This window comes from Panthera tigris, chromosome D3 (genome assembly GCF_018350195.1).
Source record: "Panthera tigris isolate Pti1 chromosome D3, P.tigris_Pti1_mat1.1, whole genome shotgun sequence".
Classification (NCBI taxonomy): Eukaryota; Metazoa; Chordata; class Mammalia; order Carnivora; family Felidae; genus Panthera; species Panthera tigris.
In genome coordinates this window covers 33170987-33196809 of record NC_056671.1, presented here as the reverse complement: position 1 = coordinate 33196809, position 25823 = coordinate 33170987, and the positions used below count along the sequence as shown (strand labels likewise).

Sequence of the window (25823 nt, the reverse complement as noted above, 5' to 3'; positions counted from 1 at the left end):
TAACCAGGGAACTCAGATTTATTGCCAGTGGCTGACTGAAACACTCAACTTAAAAGTTTTTAGGCAAAAATGAGTGCCATTGGCAGGCAGAGATATCTGCCCTGGGTGTGGAGGGGGACTAGAAGCACACCTGCCTCTGTTTCCCATTCCCAAGGGGACTGTGGACTGTGCCAGGGTGACCATCCTCACACCCCCAGCCTGGCTTAGCAGGATGTTACTCTTTGGGATCAGAATGTGTACATCAGAGATTTGCAAGGCTGTGGTGAGTAGCAGTCCTCCTAGGCACCTTGAGAGAAGACCACTATGTTCTAAGACCGACTGCATAATTTTATGTTGGTCTAAAGTCCTGTAAGATGAGGGAATTCAGTCTTAGCTTTTCTTTAAACTCCCTGTCATGAGATAGCCACATTTCAGCATAAGATAGTAGATAGAGGTCCCATTCATTCTTGTTATAAGCACTTACTCAGTGTTGCCTTAGTCCATTCAAGCTACTGTCACAGAATACTGCAGACTGGGTGGCTTAAGCAACAAACTTTTATTTCTCATGGTTCTGGGGGCTGGGAAGACCAAATCATGACGCCGACAGATTCAGTATCTGCCAGAAGAATTGCTTCCTGGTTCAGAGACAGCATTTTTTTCACTGTGTCCTCACATGGCACAAAGAGAGCAGGAGAGCTCGCTGGGGACTCTTTTATTAGGGTATTAATCCCATTCATGGGGGCTCTGCACTCATGACCTCATCACCTCGCAAAGGCACCCCTTTTAATACCATCACATTGCTGGTTAGGATCTCATGAATTTTGAGAGGACACAGACATTCAGTGCATAACAAGTGCCTGTAATTCCCACACAATTGGAAGAAAAGCCAGAAGATCTTAACATCTGAGGCTTTACGTCTCTATATAACATATAGTTACATATATATAGCATATAGTTACATATAGTTATATATAACATATAACATATAGAAATGCATTAACATTTCTTTTGCAATTGATCAGATTTGCTGTTTTCTTTGATCTGCCAAAATATCTTGTGTATACTTGAAACAAATTAAAAGCCACAGACTAATATATGTACATAGGTGTGTGTGTATGTGTGTGTATCACAAAAATAGGTGATTTGCATTTCTTATGTTGTTGAAAGCTTTACCATAGGAATTTGGCTCACAACTTAGAAAATGACTTTAAATTCAAGTATAGTGACATCAGTCGGTAAGTATTTGGTAAACAGATCAATTTTTCTTCTAGAAAAAAAAAGATGTAATCCTTCATTGAAATTTATCTCTCTCTTAAAAATATGGCTGGAAAAAAAGATTTTCTGATTTGTAATCCCCATCTTCACTAAATCAGGTCATTGTGACTAATATAAACAGTCTGAGTTAATGAATGATAAAGATCAGGTCCTATGGAAAATGATGCAGTCTTGAACTAAAAACCTAAATTCTCAGGTGGTTACCTTGGCGCCTTGTTCCATACAAAATTAGAGGTACCAGAAGGAATGTTTTAGATTTCATTAGTAACATGAACAAATGAACTGTGTAATATATCACTTAAAGGTTTCAAGTCTTGGTGTAGACAGCATGATGAATAATAGACAGGAAATTGGTGCTGTTTGATATGGACGTAGAATTTGGATGTTGAGTCTATAAAAATGGAATGTTTTGGAGACTTATGCTAATAGTCCGATACAGGCATGGGGTTCAGATTTCTTATTTGCTCTACGTCTTACTTGCAATTCTGAAATTAGCTCTTTCATAGCTCAAACTACTCTGAAATGTCTTTTCCAGTTAAACACCTTAGCTAGAGGCCAAGCCATTATTGCTTGTGGAAAGTTGCAGTTTGTGTTAAGTGTATGTCATAGGAACTGTTTGAGTGTTCCATCGGACCCTTAGAAATGCATCATCCTGGATGACCAAAGTGGAAACAGTTCCTTCTGACTCTTCTTTTTCCTGATCTATCTTTACACATGCCCGTAGGCACATAAATGCGTCTGCACACAAGATATGTGAAGTGGCACACAATTACAGTTTTGCACCATTTTCTATAGCTTGGTCATTTCATTTCCATAGTGACCTGTGAGTGAAGAGTGAAGTAACTTCTTTTCACACGAGCAAGTGGCAGTTAGGTCTCTCTGATCGTCAAGCCTGCATACTTCTTTGCTAGCCTCTCAGATGTGAATCCGGGTGGAACCCGTCAGGGGGAATCCCGCCGCCAGAGTGGTGATGGTGTAAATGTCACTGGTTGTGTTCTTTATGCTTTCCTGGTCTCAAGTGATTGCATCCCGCTTCTCGCCTCACTCCTGCACTGCACGGATTTACACACGTTCGAGGAACACTTCCCAACATCTGAAAAGGCTCTGAGGTTCATTCCCTCCTTGCTATACACTTCCTATTGTCATTACTTCGGCTTAGGCCCACCTTACTCCTCCTTGGGAATGTGAAATGACCTTCTCTGTCTTACCTTCCTGCCGTGTTCCAATTTTTCCATATCCCCTTGCTTCAAGACAGGAAAACTAAGTTGTTTTTACTAAAACAGATATAATGAAATCATTCATTTGCCCACTGAATTAATGTCTCTCCTCAACCTTAATTTTCTACATTTTCCCAAATTGGGGACCCACCCACATTTCCAAATTATCTCCCACTGCTTCCTTCTACACACATAACTCAGGTTTTCTGAAGATTGGAGTCAGAATCCGCCCCATATTTTCTAGACTCTGTTTCTATCTGGAACACCCTTTGCTTCATGCTTTGTTATCAAAATATTGCCATCTTGGAGACATTTCCCTTATGTGACCTCACCTCTTTCTGGACAGCACCCCCCCCACCCACCCCCCGTCCTGAGTTTCCACGTGATATAGTTTCTCTTCATAAAACTTTTACTTCAGATAGCATCCTTGCCAAACAGACAACCATATTCATGGCTGAGTGCTCAGCCGGATACCAAATGCAAAGCAGATACAAAATAACATTTGTTGCACTGAATCTCAGAGACAATTCGTAAGCTAGAACTTTATCTAAATCAATGTTTCCTCTGCATAATTAACAAGAATTTGCAGTGTTTGCATCTGCCCATGTGAATATCATTTTACAGCAGGGAAAGCTTTAAAGACAGAGTATTAGGGGCACCTGTGGCTCATTCGGTTAGATTTCCCTTCATGATCTCAGGCTCCGTGAGTTCAAGCCCCACGTCAGGCTCTGTGCTGACAGCTCAGAGCCTGGAGCCTAGCTCAGAGCCTGGAGCCTACTTCAGATTCTGTGTCTCCCTCTCTCTGCCCCTCCTCTGCTCACGCTCTTTCTCTCAAAAATAAACAAACATTGGGGCGCCTGGGTGGCTCAGTGGGTTGAGTGGCCGACTTCAGCTCAGGTCATGATCTCGCAGTCCGTGGGTTCGAGCCCCGCGTCGGGCTCTGTGCTGACAGCTCAGAGCCTGGAGCCTGTTTCAGATTCTGTGTCTCCCTCTCTCTCTGACCCTCCCCCGTTCATGCCCTGTCTCTCTCTGTCTCAAAAAGAAATAAACGTTAAAAAAAATTTTTTTTAAAATAAATAAACAAACATTTAAAAATATAAATAAATAAATAAATACAGACTATTATATGAAGATGTGTCATCTGCTCTTCCAGTGGAGAAGGAAAAGTACTTTAGAAATCCTTAAGTCATTGTATTACCAAAAGAGTTAGTTGCGGTCCTTATTTCAGAAGGATCATATAAAATAATTACAATTTTTTGGCAACACAGATTGTATTTTCCTTTGACTCTAAGAGTATGGTCTCGTACATTGAAACATATGTTTAAAGCCATTGGAAATGGGAAAAATCATGAATATTTGTGCATGTCAGTGGTCATGGCTATAGGAAGGAGCAGTGCTATTTGGTATTTTTAGTTTTTCACATGACGGTCTTCGGACTTGGGAATCAATACTGCATCACTCTGTTGCGGCAATGAGAGGCTGAGCGATTTTTTCTTGTGCAGAAATTGTGTTGAAGGCCATTACCTGAGAAGGAAATAGTTCTGGACCTCTACCCCCACAACTCTTAATGGTACAGTCGGTGGTGAGGAGAAACAGACTCACAAACCTGCTCTTCAAACAAGAGATGGAAACAGGCAGTGACAAACTCCCACAGTGGAGCAGTTAACCAATATCATGCATTTCTGCCCTCATCTCATAAGCTGTGAACAATAAAAAGCCTGGGAACATAGTATTCACAAAGCAAATGGAGAATGCTGAACAACGAACAAGTCAGTAGCACAGAGAAGTATCGACATTAAATGAGAGAAGTCAGGGCTGACTGGGTGACTCGGTCAGTTAAGCATCCGGCTTGGACTCAGGTCATGATCTTGCGGTACGTGAGTTCAAGCCCCACCTCAGGCTCTCTGTTGACAGCTCAGAGCCTGGAGCCTGCTTCAGATTCTGTGTCTCCCTCTCTCTCTGCCCCTCCCCCGCTTGTGCTCTATTTCCCTCTCTCAAAAATAAATAAATGTTAATTTTTTTTAAAAAATGAGACAAGTCAGAGAAGCCACAGATATGGCTCCAAATGGATTCTACTGGATGCTATTCATTGACCTGTTTCTCATAAACAGAGAGAAAACTGTTTTCACTTGGTCATCATGAGAACTGTTAGGGTTTGAAATCTTCTCTGCACTCTGATCTGACTAGTGAAATGTATTTACTTAGAAATCCACACAGATACTTGAATTCCGCACTGGAATGAATACCATTTCAGGGAATGTGCGTCTTTTGTATTAGAACACTAATGGATGTAGACCATTTTCCGGAGGAATAGGATGTCCTTGTCCCTAGAAATCCCAAACCAAATGCTCAGGCTTTGCCCTCAATTATTGGGTAGTCACCAGCACTTTCCAGGAAACAGGTGCCTAACTTCTTGAAGGAAAATGACGGTGAGGTATGAATGTCGTTCTGCTCGGCTCATCCATTGTTACTAGGATACATCTGCTGAGTGGTTGAGTGGTTCGTGTTGGTCTCCACCTCTTCCACCCAAGGGATGCTCGTATGGTTTACAAATTATCCACACGTTTGGTCTGAGTTACTGTTAGGGCAGAAAAATAAAAAAGCCAAAACAAGCAAACAAACAAAAAACAAAGACCCAGGCCATCTGTTGCAGAGAGCCGTCAGGTAGAGATAAAACCCGTGTGTCAAAGCGAGTGTACTCATTCCAGTGGGTAAGCTAAAGTTTGTTTCTGGCTCTGTCTGAATTAGGCACCCCATGGTCACCAGTCCCTCTCAGGCCCCGACACTGCCCACTATCTGACCAATAGCACCATCCCCCAAGCCATGTGTTCTGTTGGTGGCTCTGGTGTGGGGGCCAAGTAGTTTCTCAAGGTCATTGGCTTTCTCTACGAAGCAAGCCAGGAGTAGCCCAGTGCTGGTGGCTAGGAAGCACCTGAAAGACAGACGTTCTCTGGGCAAATGATAGTCCATGAAGGCTGCGGGAGAGGAAGAAGCAGGTCAAAGCATGAGCCAAATGCTTTTCTCTATTAGAGAATTTCTTCTTGGGGCGCCTGGGTGGCTCAGTCAGTTAAGTGTCTGACTTTGGCTCAAGTCGTGATCTCGCGGTTCGTGGTTTCGAGCCCTGTGTCAGGCTCTCTGCCCCTCCTGGCTCTCTCTCTCTTTGTCTCTCAAAAATGAATAAACATTAAAAAAAAAGAATTTATTCTCAGTAAGGAAGGGATACTGAAATCTGTAGACACATAATATTAAAACACGCTCTAGAGCCATCTGTAGGGATGGCTGAAGGGATACTGAAGGAAGGGATACTGAAATCTGTAGACACATAATATTAAAACACGCTCTAGAAGGACGCTCTAGAGCCATCACAGTGGCTAAGCACTCAAAAATACTGAATTGAAGTGCTTGTTGAATTGCATGGTAAAATGAGAACTTCATTACAGCATAAACAATGAGCTGTTATTGAACATCCAGTCCCACCAAAGTTATCAACTCTAAAAAATGATGATTTCTTGTACAGTGTGATAAAGGTGTTAATTAAATAAATACTTCATACCCAGCCTTGAGGCAGGCATGAAGAGGGTAGGAAAGAAACATAAGAAATGGCCTCATTCTGAACTGTTCACTCATTCTCAAATAGCTGCCCCGAAGTTGACCGTTGGACAATATCAACAGGACAGCTTTTGCATTCGTATCAAGGAACCCAAGTGGAGACACCATGGGTCTGGACTCAAAGGAAGAGACCTAACGTGGAACGCTGGTTACATCTTGATGAATCATGGGGGTTAGTTAGTAGTTGCAGGGGGTGAAGGGAGAGTCTGGGAGGGGCAGTGACAGCAACAAGGATGGGGTAGGCGTGACCTGTAGGAGCACTGCTGAGAAGTCTGGCTTGGCTGGGGCAGAAGACTCGTATCCTGAAAACAGGAGAGAAGCACCCGGTGTTCAGATTTGTAGGTTTACAAATGGCCACAGGTCACTTGAAGAGTGTTGATTTTATTTATTTATAAGAATACTAAATCTTTGTTTAGGAGAAAGTCTCTCAATAACCTAGCTGTAATCCCATAAATCGGGGATTTGGTAATAGGTCTCGGACTGTTTGAACATAATTTCCCAGAATTTCGAGCAAAGGGATGCACAAAAGAAACCATTTCCTCTGCATCCAGCAGTGTTAATTTTATCCTTGCCATAAATTTTTCTATTAGGGAAACCCCCTGGGAGAAGCAGCCGATGAACAGCTTCTGTGGAAGTACAGTAGCAAAATGCTCAAGGACCTTTGGGACCATCTTTCTTGTTGAATGTTGAGACGTCACAGAGCAATGGCTACCATTCAGTACATTTTCTGTGTCATTCAGTTAACAGATTTACAGATGCAGCTTGTTTAAAAAATGCCAGTTGTACCGAGTGCTTGCTTAGTTTGGTTGCAGCGTTTCTTCCTTTCCTTTGTCTCAGATGTTGGTTTTCGTCTTGAGTCCTCATAGGTCATTCTAGATTGCCTTTGTCATTTCATACTGGATTAGTCCAGCTTGCTCTCATGCTCTCTGTCAGTCTCAATCTCTCTCTCCCTCCTCTTCTCTCTCTTATTGGGTTTACTGAGGTATAATTTACATTCAGTGAGATTCACCCCCCCTTTCAGGGTATAGTTCTGTGACTTTCACAAACAGATACATCATGTATCCACCACCACATTCAAGATACAAAACATCTCCGTCATCTCAGGAAAGTCTCCTTCTGCCCCCTTTGTAGTCAGCCCTCTCCCTGCTCAACTGCTGATCTGATTTTTCTTTCTGTGGTTTTATCTTTTCCACATTGGCCTATGAATGGACTCATGGAGCACGTGGCCTCCTGTGTCTGCTTCTTTCACTTAGCATAATGCTTTTTTTGGTTCATCCACAGAGTTGTAAGTATCTGTACTTCATTCTCTTTTATTGCTAATTGCATTCCATTGTATAGATCCTTGCATAGATCAGAAGTATCTATTGACCAGTTGGTGGGCGTTTGGGTTGTTTTTAGTTTGGGGTGATTATGAATGAAGCTGTTAAAAACATTTGCATCTAGGTCTTTGTGTGACTATATATTTTTGCTTCTCTTATTCCGGGAGTCTCTAATTTGTCTATTTTGCCTTCAGTATGCCTGCCAGTTAATGAATTCTGCATTACTCAAAATGCTTACTGAACAAACTTTTGAAAACTAAATCACATTTTAACTGCATGGGGAAGTATATTTAGAGATACTCTTCGGCAATTCTATTTGCGGTAGACCAGCACGCTCTAATCTTTGCTTTATAGATTTATATTTTCATGTTTTTGAATCTATATGGGTACACTTTTTTGACAGTTAAAACTTCAGAGTTTCTTTCTTTTTTTTTTTTTAAACTCACGTGATTACCTGGAACAATTTTGATTTGTTTTACAGCTTAGTACTCCTAGTTTGCTTTAATTTGGTAGAGTACAGATCCGCAGCCCTTACCTGCAACCTCAAATTCAAAAATGCCTGGGAACTTAACGTTTGAGTCTAATTTGTTGATGGAAAAGCCTAACCTGACCTGAACGCACCTGGTAGCCAAGGGGAGACCACTGCAGTTAGTGTGGCTTGTCCCAGGCGTGTGTGTTTGGATCGGGCCACAGCCCCAGTGCCGGCTGCCAGCACTAAATCATACAGTAAGAGGGGCCTCTCTTAAGTCTGGAACAGTATGAATTTCGAAATACATTTGGCTCCAAGAGATTTGGAGAGAGGATTTGTGTTATTTTCATCTGTTCTCTACCTGGGTATCATCTTTATCTGTGCTGTGCCCTATACAACCGCCCCACCTGTTTGACGGAATGTGCTAGAGAATCCTTTTCAAACTTCTTCTCCTGTGACCATGCTAGTACCCTTATGCCAATGGTCCAATACAACGCAAATATATGAAATTTCAAAAAACAATGGCCGCTCTTACCCCATGCGGTACGCTCCTATATTTTTGTTCCGTTTCGTTCTCCTGCTTCACGAAAAAGAAAATGCTGATTGATGACCACTCAGTGTATTTGCTAATAAATGAATTAGTCACGACCTACAGTTGGAAACGAAACAAAGCAAAACACAACACTGAGCTGGAGGGTGAGGCCCAGCATGATATACAGAAAGCTGGCAGCAAATTAGTGGAAGTTAATCCCTCTTTTAGCTGTTTACTGGGAGACATTACAACAGTGACAAATGCTTGTACCTCATGGCATTTGAAGAGTGTCACACTGACGAATGAGAGTCTCCCTGCCTCAGAAATGTGGATGAGATGTGCCATCCTCACACCTGAGATCAAGCAAATGGAGACCCCAAGGCTGTGGATCCTCCAATAACGTAGAGTGAATCCCTGACCTCCAGAGTAGATTTTGCCTGGTCCCCATTTTGCAGTAACTCAAGAGAGCTTTGCAAGCCCACAAGAGAATTATAGCAGGAATGTGCCACTCGGGGCTTTTGTGGGGCACCAGAGCTGCTCTGTGATACGACAGAGAATTTGTTCCAGGAACGAGACTGTATAAGTTGTGGGCGGAGCCAGGGAAGCGAAGTTCTGACGGGAAAGATGGAGGTGAGCCAGTGCGTCTGAGGAGTGGGCACATCCAGGACTGGAAGTGGGACCTGGTGGGAAGCTTCTGGAAAGGCCTATGGGAAGCTCTGTCTGTGCAGCCACAGTCTGTGCTGGGCCTGGTCTGCTTGACCTGAGGGGCCAGTTTCCAGGAGGAAGGGCTGGGTGTGGAGTGGAGGAGAGCCAGGGCGAAGGACTCCTGCATGACACCTCTCCGCTCGTCTGTCACCTCATCCAACTCTGAGAAGCCCTGGGACACAGCGGCCCTGCTTCTCTTGCACCCTCCAGCTCACACACAGGTATCTCCTGGGACATTTCTGATTCAAAACTCTGAAGGGTCAGGATTCCAGAAACAGCCCCACCTTAACCAAGTTGAGGCAGCACAACCCAGCAGCTAGGAGGTTACCCTAAACTGCAGATTGTTATTCTAAATACCTTTAACTGTGGTCTTCGGAAACCATACTGTTAATGTTCAGCATTAATGTCTCCAGTCTGCAGAGACATTACAGTCATATTTGATTGCTCGGAGGGGTCAAGCATTTGGTCCAAAGCCTGAAAACAATTCATTATCAAAACACAAAGATTTCTCAGTCTGACCTAACCAAACTACTCTATTAATAGGCTGTGGCTTAGAATAATTTGCTGCTGTTTTCCTCAAACATTGCTCAGTGGTACTTTATTCAGTAGGCAAGGCTCAGATTAGGGGGTGGGGGAAACTGAAAGAACATGGGAGCTAGATTGGAACCCAGGGCATTGCCCAATGGAAGTACCTATGTGCATAGGTGCTGCCCCAGATGCGTTTCACTTCTCTCCTCCCTGTTGTCTTTTCTTAAATCTGCCCCATATCAGGAATCAGCAGGGTCCTTTCCCGTCTTTCCCCGGCCTCCCCATCTTTCCTTCTCCCCCTTTGCAATCAAGCATTTAAATGTTACTGCCACAGAGTGTGCCCTTAGGGGTGAAGGGCTGCCTTGAAGTGCTAACTGCTGGAGTGTGGGTGTGGGCAAGCCAGGACCTGGGGAGCAGGTTGTATGGAGGTACTGGAGGGAGTGTCCCCAGTATAGAAAAGTGACCCTGTACCAGGGATTACATAGCTGCAGGTGGATGAGGCAGCTGGTGTGGTTTGGAAATTAGTTCCATTAAACAACAATAACAACAAAATGATTGAGCATATAACTAAACATATAAAGCGCACTGAGAGCCAAATTTCTCACTATCTGAGCAAAGACTTATAAACAGGGAAGGGGCACTTGGGTGGCTCAGTCGGCTAAGCGTCTGACTTCCACTCAGGTCATGATCTCGTGGTTCGTGGGTTCGAGCCCATCGGGCTCTGTGCTGACAGCTCAGAGCCTGGAGCCTGCTTTGGATTCTGTGTCTCCCTCTCTCTCTGCCCCTCCCCTGCTCATGCTCTGTCTCTCCTTCTCTCTCAAAAATAAATAAACATGAAAAAAATATGAAACAGGGAAGGCAGAGACTAGAAAACATCCCGAGGTGTGAAATTGAAAGGGAACGTATCAGAATGGATTCAAGTCTTTTAAGAATGTATATGCACACAAAGATGTAGAAATCGTAATCAATGTACATTTTTGTGTGTTAAATACACCTGTTTCCTACCCTGTCGAGTGGGATAGCCCAGAAACAATGGCCAAGCACCCAGACCTCTGAGAACCCAGTTCTGAATACCATGTTCCACTAAGAGAAAACAGGGCTCTCTGGGGACCAGAGAGTAGAAAGGGTGGAAGAAGAGGAAATAGGGGACGGGCCTGAAACCTCACTGTGTCAGAAAGTTGGAAAATGCTTCATGGACGATAAGGACGTCACAGGGGCCGGCTTCCAGGGACTCTCCAGCTCAGGGGCAGTTTGAGCCTCAAAATAAATAATGGTAGTTTCAAAATACAATGTGGAATTCTTGGGTCCACTCTGATGTCAGTTGGCTAAGTAATTAATTAATTGGGGATAAGGGGGGAGGGCTTGCTTGGAGCGGAACGGCAATTAAGTACAGGCGCAGCTAACCAGCTTTGGCAGCCATCATAATGGTAGTTGATCCTGGCAGGAGATGTTGATGAGGGTTGAGGTTGGGGGATGGAGGTTTGACAAGGAATGGGGTTTTTGTAATTTTGGAATATCTGCCCACAAAATATGAGTCGAGTACAAAAGGGAAAATGGCAACAGTGGCCCAACCAAATGACTCAGGTGGGATATGGTGGAATCACGTGCCTCTGGTACACAGAGACCAGATAGCATCATCTCTGTGGTACTTTTTACAAGAAGCATGAGACACATTGAGGGTTATCCTACATAATGAAGACTGTACTCATCCACTGTCGAGATCATGAAAGACTAAGAATGACATACCGAGAAGTTGTTCCAAATGGGAGGAAACTGAAGAGACATGACAGCTACATGCACTTCCCGTGCCTGGGGAGGGTCCTGGCCCCAGAGGAGGACAAGGCACTGTCAGGACATTTGGTGGAATAAGAACGGGGTGGTCATTGGATAGTGGCATGTCGGTGCTGATTTCTGCATGGGAAGAATGCATGGTGGTAACGCGGGAGAGAGCCCTCATTTGGGTGAAGTATTCAGTGGAGCAGAGAGAAGGGGTGACACAGATGGAGATACCCGGTTCTCTTCTTTTATAATTTAGGAAACGGAGAAATTAAACAACTTGCCTATATGTACATATAAAAGCAAGTGGCTTAGGCGCCTGGGTGGCTCAGTCAGTTAAGCGTCCGACTTTGGCTCAGATCACGATCTCACGGTCCGTGAGTTCGAGCCCCGAGTTGAGCTCTGTGCTGACAGCTCAGAGCCTGGAGCCTGCTTCAGATTCTGTGTCTCCCTCTCTCTCTGCCCCTCCCCCGTTCATGCTCTGTCTCTCTCTGTCTCAAAAATATATAAACATTAAAAAGCAAGTGGCTTATAAATATTGACCAATAACCTCGGCACATGCCTTGCCATTGACATATGAACGTCCAAATGACATTCAAGGTCATTCCTGGCCTGGATCCTGCTACCTTTCAAGACCTTCTCCCACCTTTCATTCTCATCTTTTAGATCACAACAAAATGAATTTTCTTGGAATTCCCCAGACACACCATACTAATTGAGACATCCTTTGAAACCCATCTCAGACGTTCAACCGAGGGAGCAGCCCCTGTTGCCTCCTTGACAAATAGAGCTCACCCATCGTTCCCTCTTTTTGCTGACACTTCTACACATGGGTAATATTGATAATATTGACTTCACCCATCTTTAGGAGTTTATTGGCCTCCTACCGGCCTTTCTTACTTGCTACAGCCAGGCGCAGTGTCTTTCTCTGCCTAGGGCCTGGCAAAATGCCTGTGAGCTGATACATACTCATACATATTTGTTGAACTAAATTAACAGGAATGGGGTTCACTTCAAGGTCTTTAAGTCCAAAGTTCATGCTGCTTTCTTTATTCCGTGTCAGCTTTCCGTAGTGACACACAAAGCCTTTTGCTTTTTTTGGATCCAGTGTTTATCAAGACGATAAATGAGCTACTTGGTTGCAGCCACGCATCGCATGTCTTACTTTCTTTCCAACAAAATTAATTGTAGTTCATTTTCCCCAAGCTGTTCAACACGGGAATTCAAACAAGAGGGGAACCTCTGATGTGGCACGTTGTGTTTACTGCCAGTGTGGTTTCAGGATGAAGACCTCTGATTGTTTTTAATATTATCCTTGTAGCCCCACCTCCACCAGAACCTGGTAGCTCACCAGCTGGACAGTGTGACCAGTGCTTTGTTTTCAACTTGGAAGGCAAGCCACTTCGGGATATGCTTCAGGTGGTGCAGTTCTGGTTTTTGTGAATGTTATGACGGAGTTTTCTCCTTTGTTATGAATACATGACGTGGAGACTCCAAACAGTGATCTATAGGATTTAGTGGTGGTGGTGGTGGACAGACTATCCTCTGAGGGCTCAGACAAAGTAAGTAAGAAGAAGACAAATCCAAGAGGCGGGCATCGGCGGTTCCCCAGCAAGGAATAGAGGACAGCTGGAGGAAGTTCTTGGTCACTGCATTTTTATCAATATTTTTGATAAACCATAAGAAATGATTTCTGAGGGGGTTTCACCAGGACCTTGCCTTGGTGGTAGCCTTTTTGTGGCCACAAAATCAATAAACAGGAGGCGTATGAGGAGCTCTCAAATGCATGGAGAAGTGGACAGGAAGTGAGACCAGTGGATAGAATGTATGATCAGTTACACAGAGGCTTCTATCAACAAGGTCAAAAGAGCACACACGTGAGTTTTGATTGGAACAAGTGCAGAAGATGCGGGTGAAAATTCACGCTGATAGAAACTGCATCAGCGAAGGTCCAGAAGTTGGAAGAAATATGTCCTTGTCATAGGATGGTAAGACCCCTTGAGGAAGGTCACAAGTTCAGGAGGAACCAGAAATCAGATTAAAGATAGGGAAACTTGAACTTCACGGAGAGGATTTTGGATCTGATGCTAAGTTTTAGGGTAGTTTTTAGAATATTGCCCATGAGAGTCATGTGGCAAAAGGAGTGCATTTTATTGTCTGTTTTGGGGGTTGTTTTATTTTGGATTTTGTTGTAGTGTTTTTGCTTTTATTTGAATTCCACTTAGTTAACATACCGTGTAATATTAGTTTCAGGCATACAGGTTAGTGTTTCAACACCAGGTGCTCATCACAGCTAGTGCCCTCCTTAATCCCCATCTCCTATTTAACCCATCACCCCCACCCACCTCCCTCCTGGTAACCATCAGTTCTCTATAGTTAGAAGTCTGTTTCTTGATTTGCCTCTCTCTTTTTTCCCCCTGCTGGTCATTTTTTTTTCCTTAAATTCCACATGAGTGAAATCATATGGTTTGTCTTTCTCTGACTCATTTCACTTAGCTACATCCATGTGGTTGTGAATAGCAAGATTTCATTCCTTTTTATGGCTGAGTAATATTCCATTATATATAATACATATTAATGTAATATATATTAGTGTATCAATACAATATATATTAAAATAACATAGTATTATACAATATATAATGTAATATAATATAATATAATATATTAATATAATATGATATATTAATATAATTTACTAATATATTATGACATATTAATATAATATATTATGTAATAATATGTATTATTACATAATATATTATATGATACTATATTCAGTTATATAATTTATTTATCTAAACTTAACTATATATCATTGTATAATTTAATTATTTAATTATAATTATTATAATTTATTTAATTATAAATTATATAATATATATTATATTATATTAATATATTACATAATTTATATATTATTTATATGATTTTATAAATAAATTTTAATTATTACAAAAATTAAATTTAAATGAAATTTAAAAGATTTATAATTAAATAATTTTATACAGAATAATAACTCTATATAAATATAATTTTATTATAGAATAATATATTATTATATTAATATATTTATATATTATATAATATGTTATTATATATCATGCATTAATTATTAATATTATATATTAATGTATTAACTGTTATTATATACTAATATTATGTATTAATATATATATATATATATCACACATAGATATATATAAAAATCACATCTTCTTTATCCATTCATCAGCCGATGGACATTTGGGATCTTCCCATAATTTGGGTATTGTAGATAATGCTACTAGAAACACCAGGTGCCTGTATCCCTTTGAGTTAGTGTTTTTGTATTCTTTGGGTAAATACCTATTAGTGTTTAGATAGCAGCAGTGGTGTGCCGGTAAATGTGGAACAACCAGCTCTCTGGGGGAAAAGTGCACTATTGGCAGCATTTGCCAACTTCCATGATGTAAATACTCGTACTGTAGTCAGTTTCAAGCCAGTAATACATCGTCACTGAACACAGCTGGAACCAGCCAGCTCCAGCACACTCCTGAACAGCTAAGTACATAAGGACAAATGATTTGACAGTCACCTAACCCTACCCTTCCTTCCCTACCCTTTTGTGAATGCCCTCCATCAAAGCAAGAACCTTAGGATTCTCTTAACTGACGTTCTGCCTCATAAATAACAGAAGTGAAAAGCCATCCGCACACTTACATGAGAGGGAAATGTGTGTGTTCCAAATAGAAAGTAGCAACTTGTCAGATAAGTGGATCAAAATATTCGAGTACTGTTTCACCTTTAAGGTGCTCACAAAAATCTTGCCACTAATAAAAAAAAAAAAAAATCCTGAAAATCCAGCATCAGCTCATACCTTTAGGATATTAGAAATTGGTATGCAATTGCTATTTTAGGGTAGAAAAGGTTTCAAAGTTCACAGAAATGAGCTATTTGGATTCTCCAGTCATCAATAACTGTGGAATTCTATTTGAATTCCTTGATTTGGATACTGAAAGTGATTCTCAAAAAGTGGTACATTTCTTTCCAGAGTTTCTCATCTATACCTTGATTCATTGACATCAACTCTATTGGTTTTGGTTTATGTGACTTGATGTATGAAATCATATATTCAATAAAGAGATAGCCTCCATCCATATTTTCAAGACATATGTGGGAAATCATTGAAATCAGAGTTTTATATTTCACATTAAGGTTTTACTATTAGATATACATTCACTCTGTTCTTAAAGTGGTTTACTAAATCTGAGAGACTGATGGACGTCAGAGTACTTAAGCTTAAGAAAATCAAAAGTCTGACTGCTAGCGTGTGAACTTCAGAGGCCACTAGAGAACAAGGTAAACCGTATTTATAGCTTGTATTCATTTAAATAATGCTCATCTGATATTTTAATCATCTATTGGAATTCAATTGAAGCTGACCTTTCTACTAACTCTGAACCGAAGGACTTGCCTCCCCAAAGGAGTTGCACAAATTAAATTATTCTTCTTGAACTTCTGGAGGTGACTGTGGTTGCTTTTGTATCTGGATGTTTCTTCTCAGCAATACTGAAACTTCACCATTTTTCTTCTTTCCCAGTCCCATCTCAATTCCACTGCCTCTTTATTTTGGATTTTTCTAGTTGGAATGAAATTTTAGAGTTCGGAAGACCCTGAAAAATCATTTCATAGATGAGAAAATCTGAAACTTAGAAAAATTTCCATGTGCCCATGGAAATACCCACATGCTGCACTATTTCTCTGCACCTTGATGGGAAGGATGGCGATTAAATTTGATTAATGAGTCAGACCAAATACAATCATGGTCATTACAGCATCAATTGGTCACTATTCCCTGAAATCATAAAACTCCTAGGGAAAAAAAATAGGACATGAGCTCCTTCCATCTTATTGTTGAATTTTGGGATCTGACTCCAAAAGCAAAGGTAACAAAAGCAAAACTAAACAAGTTGGACTTCATCGGAAAACAAAACAAAACAAAACAAAACAAAACAAAACAACTTCTGCACAGCAAAGGAAACCATCAACAAAATGAAGTCAGTTCACTAAATAGGAGAAGATATTTGCAAATCATATATCTGTTAAGGGGCTAATATCCAAAACACATAAAACTCAAATAACTCAATAGCAAAAACCCAAACAATCCAATTTTTAAAAATGGGCAGAGGATCTAAAAAGACATTTTTCCAAAATAGACATGCAGCTGGCCAACAGGCACATGAAAACATGTTCAGTATCACTTATCGTCAGGGAAATACAGATCAAAATCACAGTTAGATACCAGCTCACTCCTGTTAGAATGGCTATTATCAAAAAGACAAGAAATAACAAGTGTTGAAGAGGTTTTAGAGAAAAGGGACCCCTCCTACACTGTAGGTAGGAAAGTAAATTGATAAAGCCGCTGTAAAAGCCAGTATGGAGGCTCCTCAAAAAATTAAAAATAGGTCTACCATATGATCTAGATATAGCTAATTCACTTTGAGGTATTTATCCAAAGAAAATGAAAACACTCATTTAAAAAGATACATATGCACCCCTGTGTTCATTGCCAACAGTAAGGAAATAAGCATTCATGGATAGTTGAATGGATAAAAATACGACACACACACACGCACACACACACACACACACGCGCGCGCGCGCGCACACACACATAAAGGATTACTTTTTGGCCATAAAAAAGAAGGAAATGTTGCCATTTGTGACAACATGAATGGACCTTGAGGATATTGTGCCAAGTGAGATAGGTCAGACAGAGAAAGACAAATATCATATGATTTCACTTGCATGTGACATCTTAAAAAAACGAAACAAATGAACACACGAGACAAATGAACAATCAAGACAAAACAAAACTCATAGATACAGAGAACAGATTGGTAGTTGTCAGAGGGGAAGGAGGTTCGGAGGCGGACGAAAAGGATAAAGAGGGGTCAACTGTATGATGATGGATGGTAACTAGACTTACTGTCATCACTTTGTAGTATGTACAAATATCAACTTATTGTACACCTGAAATTAATATGTTATGTAGCAGTTTTACCTCAATAAAAGTCATTATCTTTTCCAGCCAAGGTAATTGCCTTCATGTTTTTCACATATGTTCTACACAAGGAATTTTAGGCAGTATGACTATTCCAACTTTTAAAAATAATGTGAAGAATTAAAGATAAACTTTTGTACCTACCAACTAGCTTTCAACCAGTTTAAGACCTTGAGCATTACCAATATTTTATTATTGGTATTTATATAATAGCTTATGATACCCCTCTTACCTGCCCAGAAATAAGTATTTGTCATTTTCATGTCATTCTTTATGCACGGATCCCTAAGTGATCTGGATTCTCTACTTTTGCTTCTTCTTTTTTGTTCCACGTTATGTTTGTGAGATGATATATCCCTATTTAGATCCATCACACACACTTTTGCTCTAGTTTATTCATTTATAGTATTTTATTTTGTGGAGGCATACTAATTTAACCAATTCATTTTCCTCTTGAAGGATATGCAGGTTATTCCCAATTTTCAGCTTCCTCAATTCCTTTGCTTTTCTTTTTTTAAAACTTTTTTTTTTAACGTGTTTTGGTTTGGTTTGAGAGACAGAGACAGAGTGTGAGTGGCAGAAGGGTAGAGAGAGGGAGATATGGAATCCGAAGCAGGCTCCAGGCTCTGAGCTGTCAGCGCAGAGCCTGACACGGGGCTCGAACTCAGAAGATCATGATCTGAGCTGGAGTTGGACACTTAACTGACTGAGCCACCCAGGCGCCCCCTCAATTCCTTGTCAAGAGGTAAAATCATTCTCAACAAATAAGATCAATGTGACTATAGCACGATTGGAAAGAAAATGTTTGCCTTTTTAAGAGAACATGGTGTTTTAAGCAGTCTAGTGTATGCTTTTTTATATGAAAAGTATCATTGTATGCCCGGAAAGCAACACTATCTAAGATAACATTTTATAGGGAAATGTATCTATTCATCTCGTTAATTTATTAAAATGGTTCTACACAAAACATGGTTAGCCTGATTTCAAATGTAGAATTTATTTGAAATACAATTTGCTTTTTTGTTACATGCCCTGTATGTATACTTATAATTAGTTTAGAGAGCCTTATACAAAAATGTACTCTATACAATGCCCCATCCGTGGACAACCTAATTTATTCTATTGCCTTTAGCCAACACACATGGAAGAAAACTCTCAAAACTATCCCTTCAGCCATGATTTCTCTCTCAGGCACAAATTTCATGGGACTTCCAGCATGAAATATCGCCTCTGCACTACACATCACACCCGCCATGAAAACACGGCTTCCATGTCCCACTTCCTGCAACCAAATCACAATCTCTCCTGCGATCTCTCAGTTTCCTTGGTGATTATGTTCCTCCTTTGTTCTAAATCCTTCAGTAGTTCCGGTTATGTGGGTTCTTTACCAAAAGTCCAAGCCCTGGGCCCAGCCTTAACCCATCTCTCTGACTTTATCATGCCCCTTACCTACCTTCATAAAACCAACAGTCAATTGCCAGGCTAGTACTTGGCACATGATAGATACTTAAAAAATATTTTTTTAAATGAACAAATGACAAATTCTGCCAAACTGAGCCATTTAACGTTCATTAGATGCACTTCCTATCTCTTGTTCTAGAAATGTTTTCTCCAACGTTTGTATTGGACGAAACCACATGTATATATTTCATGGCTTATATTTTCCAGTTTTGACAATTACATCTTTGTGTCCAAGTAACTGAGACTACTCATGGGCTTCTGATCTCCAGCTAGTCCCAGACAAAGAGACATTTCTTCCTGTCTGGGTTTGTATTTTATTTTTCCTGAGTGAAATTATCTAAATGAACTAAAATATCTCATCTAATGCCTCAGCGGTACTTTGCACAAACCGCTGTGGTTCAAAGCAAAGTGTAAATATTTGGAGATAACATTTATTCTGCCAGCTTTTATTCAGTGTGTACATTGTACCATATATATGCATATGTATATATAGAGAGAGAGTATATGTATATATATATAGAGATAGATATGTACATATATAGATATATATATATAGATACATATGTATATGTATGTATGTATAGATATAGATATAGATATAGATACATATGTATATACATAGATACATAGATACATTCACGCATATATGCACATACATACCTATACATATATATATACACACATGCATGCATATATATACATATATATGTATATGTATGTATATGTATGTATAGATATATATGTATCTCTATATATAGATACAGAGAGGAAGTAGATAGGAAGCCCTCCTTTGGTAAATAATCGAGTGACATAAAATGTTAAACAATTTATGATTGAGTATGTGCAAGGTATGGCAGGCTTCTAAAGGAGGGAGTGGTCAGGAAGGGAGATGGAAGGGGTTCACAGTGGAGATGTGGGAAGTGGGTTTGAGAGATGAACAGAATATAAAAGTGTCATGGGAGAAAGGCCACTGTTGCCTGTGGGAAAAGATTGCACAGTAGCTCATAGGGGAAAACACTTGCAGATTCTGGTGCTTGCCTTCAAGATGGATGGAATTTGAGGTACAAGGAAATCATAGCAAGAATTAGGGCAGCCAGGCCCGGAACACAGAAGGCCTCATATGTCACACTCAGCGATATGGACCTTTCCTGTAGGCATCACAGTTGACATGCTCGACCTTATGCTTCTAAAAATTAAGCTCTGGTAGCAATATGGAGACCTGACTTGCAGAGAGGACAACCTGAAACAAAATAGTAAGGATGCTATTCCAGTAATCGAGCAGAACTGAGCTGTGGGAATAAAATGGCAGTAAGAGAGACAGTATGGAGACAGAACCTCCAGGTTTTCAGTGAGAGAGTGGTAGGGTCCAGGTTCTCTCTTGGCTGCTGGATGGATAACAGCACCCTTTTTCAAGGTGAGGAATATCACTGGAAGGACAGATTTTGGAATAAAGATAGCATTTAGTTTTAAAAGCTGTAGAAGTGGAGATATCTGGTAGGAAAATGGGTATCTGTTTGTGTGTCTCAGGGGACATGTTAGGACTGAGTATGTAGATTTGTAAGTCATCATGTTGGTGCCGACTGGAGCCTGGGGAATAGATACATCAACCAGGTCTACCATGTAGAGTTAAAAGAGAAACAATTGAAGAGTAGAACCTTGCAGACTCATCAATATTTGAGCAGAAAAGAAGAGTCTGGTGGGCACAACCCACCCTGTGTTTCTGAGTGGGATTTCCCAGCAGTGTGAGATTTCAAGAACATCCATGGGTAGGTAGGTAACTGGAAAAGAGAGGCGAGAACACCGAGTAGATTTGAGGGCAGCAAGAGCTGGTCTTGCTTGTCAAGTACAGTGCAGAGGTGGAGTAGGATAAGAATTAGAATGGGTCATTTGGGCCTTATAGCTGGGAGATCACTGGTGACCCTCGACAGGGCGTTTTCTGAGCAGTGTGGGGAAAGGAGCCTGTTGCACTAGGTGGAAGACAGGTGCCGGACTATCTGAGCAAGGACAGGTGCAGTGAGGGGTGGCTGTACTCACCAGACAGCTTGGAACAGAAGTGCTCTGCCCCTAGGTAAGAAGTTGAGCCAGTCATTTAACCTTTCCCCTTGTTGGCTTCCAGTCTGTAAGATGAGGAGGACTGGACTATTTCTAATTATCTTCCAGCTACATAATTTCAATGACTTATGGAGTCAATGGATGGTTGGTTGGACAATTGGATGCGAGAAGGGACTGAGATGCCACTGACTTCTAAACTCATTTGAGACCTATTAAAAATCAAATTTATAAGGATTAGCTACGCATTAGGGTAGCTTCCAAAGTATCTATTAATTTCAACCAAAAATCTAGACCAATAAGCAGACTGTAACCCAACATTTCCTAAGACCTGTTCCATGAACACCAGCTCAGTAAAATGTAATAGGTATTAGATAAAACTTTTAAGAAATGATTTTTGGTCAAATAAATTTGGGAAACAGAGTCTTAACTAAATCAATTTTTTTCTTCCAAGGTTTTATTTAAATTCAAGTTAGTTAACATATGGTGTAGTATTGATTTCAGGAATACAATGGAATATTACTCAGCCATCAAAAATAATGAAGTCTTTCCATTTGCAACCATGTAGATGGAACTAGAATGTATTATGCTCATTTGAAATAAGTCAGTCAAAGAAAGACGAATATACTATGATTTCACTGATATGTGGAATTTAAGAAACAAAACAGATGAACATAGAGGAAAGGAAGGAAAAATAAAATAAGATAAAAACAGAGAAGGAGGTAAATTCAAATTTCTTGTTTTGCTACATAACTTATCAAGTTCTCTACTACAGTAATATGCACTGTGATTTTCTGACACTTATTTGACCACTTTGTTTTCTTTTATTTCATCTTATTATATTCAATTCACAGCATTTCTGGGGACTAACATTCTGATTAGCGTACTTTAGTAGACACTGGTCCACTACATTGTCCAAACAATGAAGAAGGAAACTTGATTGATGAGAGGATCCCAAATGACATATCAATTAGACTGTGACCTGTTCGTTGTACATGCTCTTCAGATTCTTCAGAAGTTTCATTGTTTCTTCAACGGTTGTATGAATGCACTGCTTTGTTAACTCAGCAAGCCAAGAGTAGTAGTTAATAGGTTAGCACCTCTGTGGCTGGATGATTTCATTGCAAATCGGGATCACAGCCCAATCCTGGATCCAGTAGCTGAATTCTATCACAGTGAGTGGAGTGATTGCTTTTGCAAACAGCATTCATCTCCTCCCGTGATGTATGTATGCTATGAAATGTGTCTTCGGGGACCAAGAAACACAAAGCTGAGACTGTTGCCTCAAAGTGACTGCAGACTGGGAACTTAATGCAGTCCACAGGTGGGAAAGGCATAAGGCTCTGCTCTGGCTTCCCGGTCTCTGTGCTGTGAGGCAAGAAGCAGCTGAGGCCAGACCTAGAATCCTTGTTACCTTTCCTTTAAGAATTCTTTTCCTCTCAACTCCGCTTGGTTGGTGCTCTTCATAAAATGCCACAGTCAACGTGTTTCCCGGGAAAGAGCTATAATAATCTATTCCCCCAAACCCCCCTGATTAGGACTGGTGGGTCTCTGGAACTTAGCCCCACACAGCACCAAACAGCCCCTGGAGCCTGGCCTTGTTTCCTGGTCTCTCCCCTGGACCCCTTCTTTCTCCTTCTTTCTTCTTTCTTTTTATTCTTATTCTTGTTTGCACTGTTTGATCACTTTTAAAGTATACAACAAACCTCTCCCTTTTTCCTGAGATAAAATCAATCATTAGATCTCATGCTGTAAGTTTCGTTTGGGGTGAAGTTTTCTTAATTAAATCCTCTTACCCTTCCCCCAAATGAAAGGGATTTGCCATTTTTAAATACCTCTGCCACAATCATGTCTGTTTCATTTATGGAGGTAAAGAGATCTCTTAACTACTCATGCTTCTCTATTCAGAAGGGTTTGGAGCCATGTATAAAAAAAAGAAGCTTATGTGGGGCATGCCCTATTCCGGACCATTCTTTAAAAAGAAGATGTGAGGAATTTTTTTTTTTTTCCTGGGAGATCCTAGATGGGAAGATTCTTTAGGTAATTAACACTTAACTTTTACATATGCTATAGTGACAAATAAATGGAAACATTCTAAATGTACAGCAGTAGTGGAATAGTTAAGTGCTGTCAGATCATGAACATGGTGATGTTTAAAAATAATCAGTGAGTTAGTCGTTTAAGCATCCGACTTCGGCTCAGGTCATGATCTCGCGGTCCATGAGGTCAAGCCCCGTGTCGGTCTCTGTGCTGACAGCTCGGAGCCTGGAGCCTGTTTCAGATTCTCTGTCTCCCTCTCTCTCTGACCCTCCCCCCGTTCATGCTCTGTCTCTCTCTGTGTCAAAAATAAATAAATGTTAAAAAAAAATTTTTTTAAATAATCAGTGAGTTGAAAAACTATTAATGATCTATTACAGGAGCTAATCATTTTCAAAACATAGTATGAGCTTAGTGTTGTAAACCGTCACTATGTATGTCTAGAAACAGGAAAACTGGAAGGAAAAGCCACGCAGATATACATGCGAGAACCCAGTAGTTGAGAACATAAAATCTGGTCCTAAAGGGAGCTTGAGTATACTTCTGTTCTCTATCTGTGTTGACTTGAGGGAAGTTTGTTTACCTTTTGGAGACTTAGTTGTTGTTGTTGTTGTTGTTGTTTTCATATGTAAAAGGAGGATAAATAATAATACCTATCTCCATATGGTGGTTGGTTGGATGAAATACTATATACCAAGCTCTTAATACAGAGCAATTGCTCAGTTGTAGTAGATATTATTAACAATGCTTTCATTTACCAAAATGTTAACAACGATCATTTCTAGACAATGGGGGTCTTGCTTTTTATTATATTTTATGTTTTTTTTTAATGTCTATTTTTGAGAGAGAGAGAAACAGAGCATGGGTGGGGGAGGGGCAGAGAGAGAGGGAGACACAGAATCCGAAGCAGGCTCCAGGGTCTGAGCTGTCAGCACAGAGCCTGATGTGGGGCTCGAACTCATGAACTGTGAGATCATGATCTGAGCCAAAGTCAGACACTTAACCAACTGAGCCACGCAGGCGCCCCACATTTTATGTTTTTATCAAAATATATAATGCATACAATATAAATGAATACAGTATGTATTTGATCATGTACTTAGTTCCTAAACGAGTTTATCTCTGATAAACATTGAATCATTTTCATTTGACTTCTATAAAGAAGGCAAAGAGTAGTATCTCTTTGGCATGGAGAAGGAATGCATGGCCATGGGAAACCCCCCAGTGAATACAGTTTGTCAGTGTCAGGCTTTACACTTGAACTCAAATCTTCCAATTCTAAGTTCACTGTCCATTCTCCAAGGTTGAAGGAAGAAACATATTAGATCTACCTTTCTTGGAACAGTATGGAAAACAAAATCAACTAAGTATTCAAAATAATGAAGAGGTCCTGCATTCAAGGACTGCTTTAACATTTTCTCTATTTTTCTCTAGCTTTGATTTACGTCTAAGGTAAACTATCTCCCAGCTGCTAGTATGTGCTTCAGCTAGATTGCAGACACCTGTATCTGTGCTGCACATGTGGCTTATTTAATAACAATATGGATCATTAGCATGTTTTAGGAGTGAGAATTGGGTTAGGATCCTTTATAGTATTTCAGAAACTCCAGTGAAATCGTGGAACATTCCTGAATCTTAGTACATTATATAAGATTCTGAGATGGAGGGAAAGCTTTCCAGTCCCTTCTAGGCAGAAACTGAGGATCCCTTTTTTAAAACTCATTAAGAAGATTCAGAAATACTTTAAGATAGTGTAACCATAGAAATAGAAAAACAACTAAATTTCCTCCCTCTTTTTTTTCCCTCTGTAGCTTAAAGGGAGCTGATGCCGGCAATGGGATCAGAGTGTTTGTGCCTGATATTGGGATGTTCATTGCTAGTCTGACCATCTGGCTCGTCTGCAGGAACATCGTTCAGAAACCCGTGACCGAAGAAGGAGCACAGTATAACTCGGAGTTTGAAAATGAAGAATTGGTAAATCTGACGTCCTGCATCCCTCTTCCTTCTTTGATTTCTGAGAGCCTTGACCCTTACTAAGTTGTGGAGAAGTGAAATATGCATAGCACTTAGGCTCTGCAGAGCTTGGCTTAAATGTTCACAGTTACTTTGCACAACCCTCCCTCCCCCGGTGTAGTTCTGATGGGTAGGCAGTCTCCTCCACACCTTGGCCACCAGGAGACAGTTCAAGGAGTGTGAACACTGCCATTCGTGAGGCATTCACCCCAACCCAGTGTTCTTTTTACTCTCATCTAATATTATCTCTGATGGTTAACCTTTTAAATTCATTATATTGTGGCCCGTTGTCTAGATACCTTAGTCAATACAAAATATTTAGAGAAGTAGCACCTGGTAGTTTTAGGAGAAAAAAAGTAATTCCTTCCTGAAGGGAAGCTTTCTGGTCTGTGTACTTTGCTCTTCAGAGAAGAATTATGTTCAGAGCATGCTTTGATCATTATTTTAAAGCAATCGCGGGGGGAGGGGAGGAATACACACACACACACACACACACACACACACACACACCTTTGGAAAAGTATAAGAATTGGAAAAAGATAAAAATAATGAGGAAAATGTATGTTAATTTTTATCTATGTGTTTTAGTAGAAAGAGTTTCAGGAGCAGCAGGGAGCACATCAGATCTCACTCCATGTATGAGAGCAAGTTAGACAGCTCCTCACTGTCCCCAGATCTGTTTCAGAATGTTGCTCTGTTCTAACCACTGTACTTTGTTATGTGAGTTTCAGTGACGTTGATTTAAAAAGTAATTGATTTGGTAATTGAAAGATGAAATTTGCAAAGGAAAAAATATTGAAAAGACTTA

At 40.5% G+C, this 25823-nt stretch overlaps 1 protein-coding gene across 8 annotated transcripts in view; it reads left to right on the top strand.

Moving 5' to 3' along the window:
• The window catches only part of LOC102966393 (piezo-type mechanosensitive ion channel component 2), a 468901-nt gene that overhangs the window by 233494 nt on the left and 209584 nt on the right, over window positions 1-25823 (top strand). For all 8 annotated transcript variants that reach the window (XM_042961476.1, XM_042961473.1, XM_042961474.1 and 5 more), the window contains exon 5: window positions 24814-24976. In XM_042961476.1, coding sequence (XP_042817410.1) covers window positions 24814-24976 — 163 coding nt within the window. The remainder of the gene's footprint in view (window positions 1-24813; window positions 24977-25823) is intronic.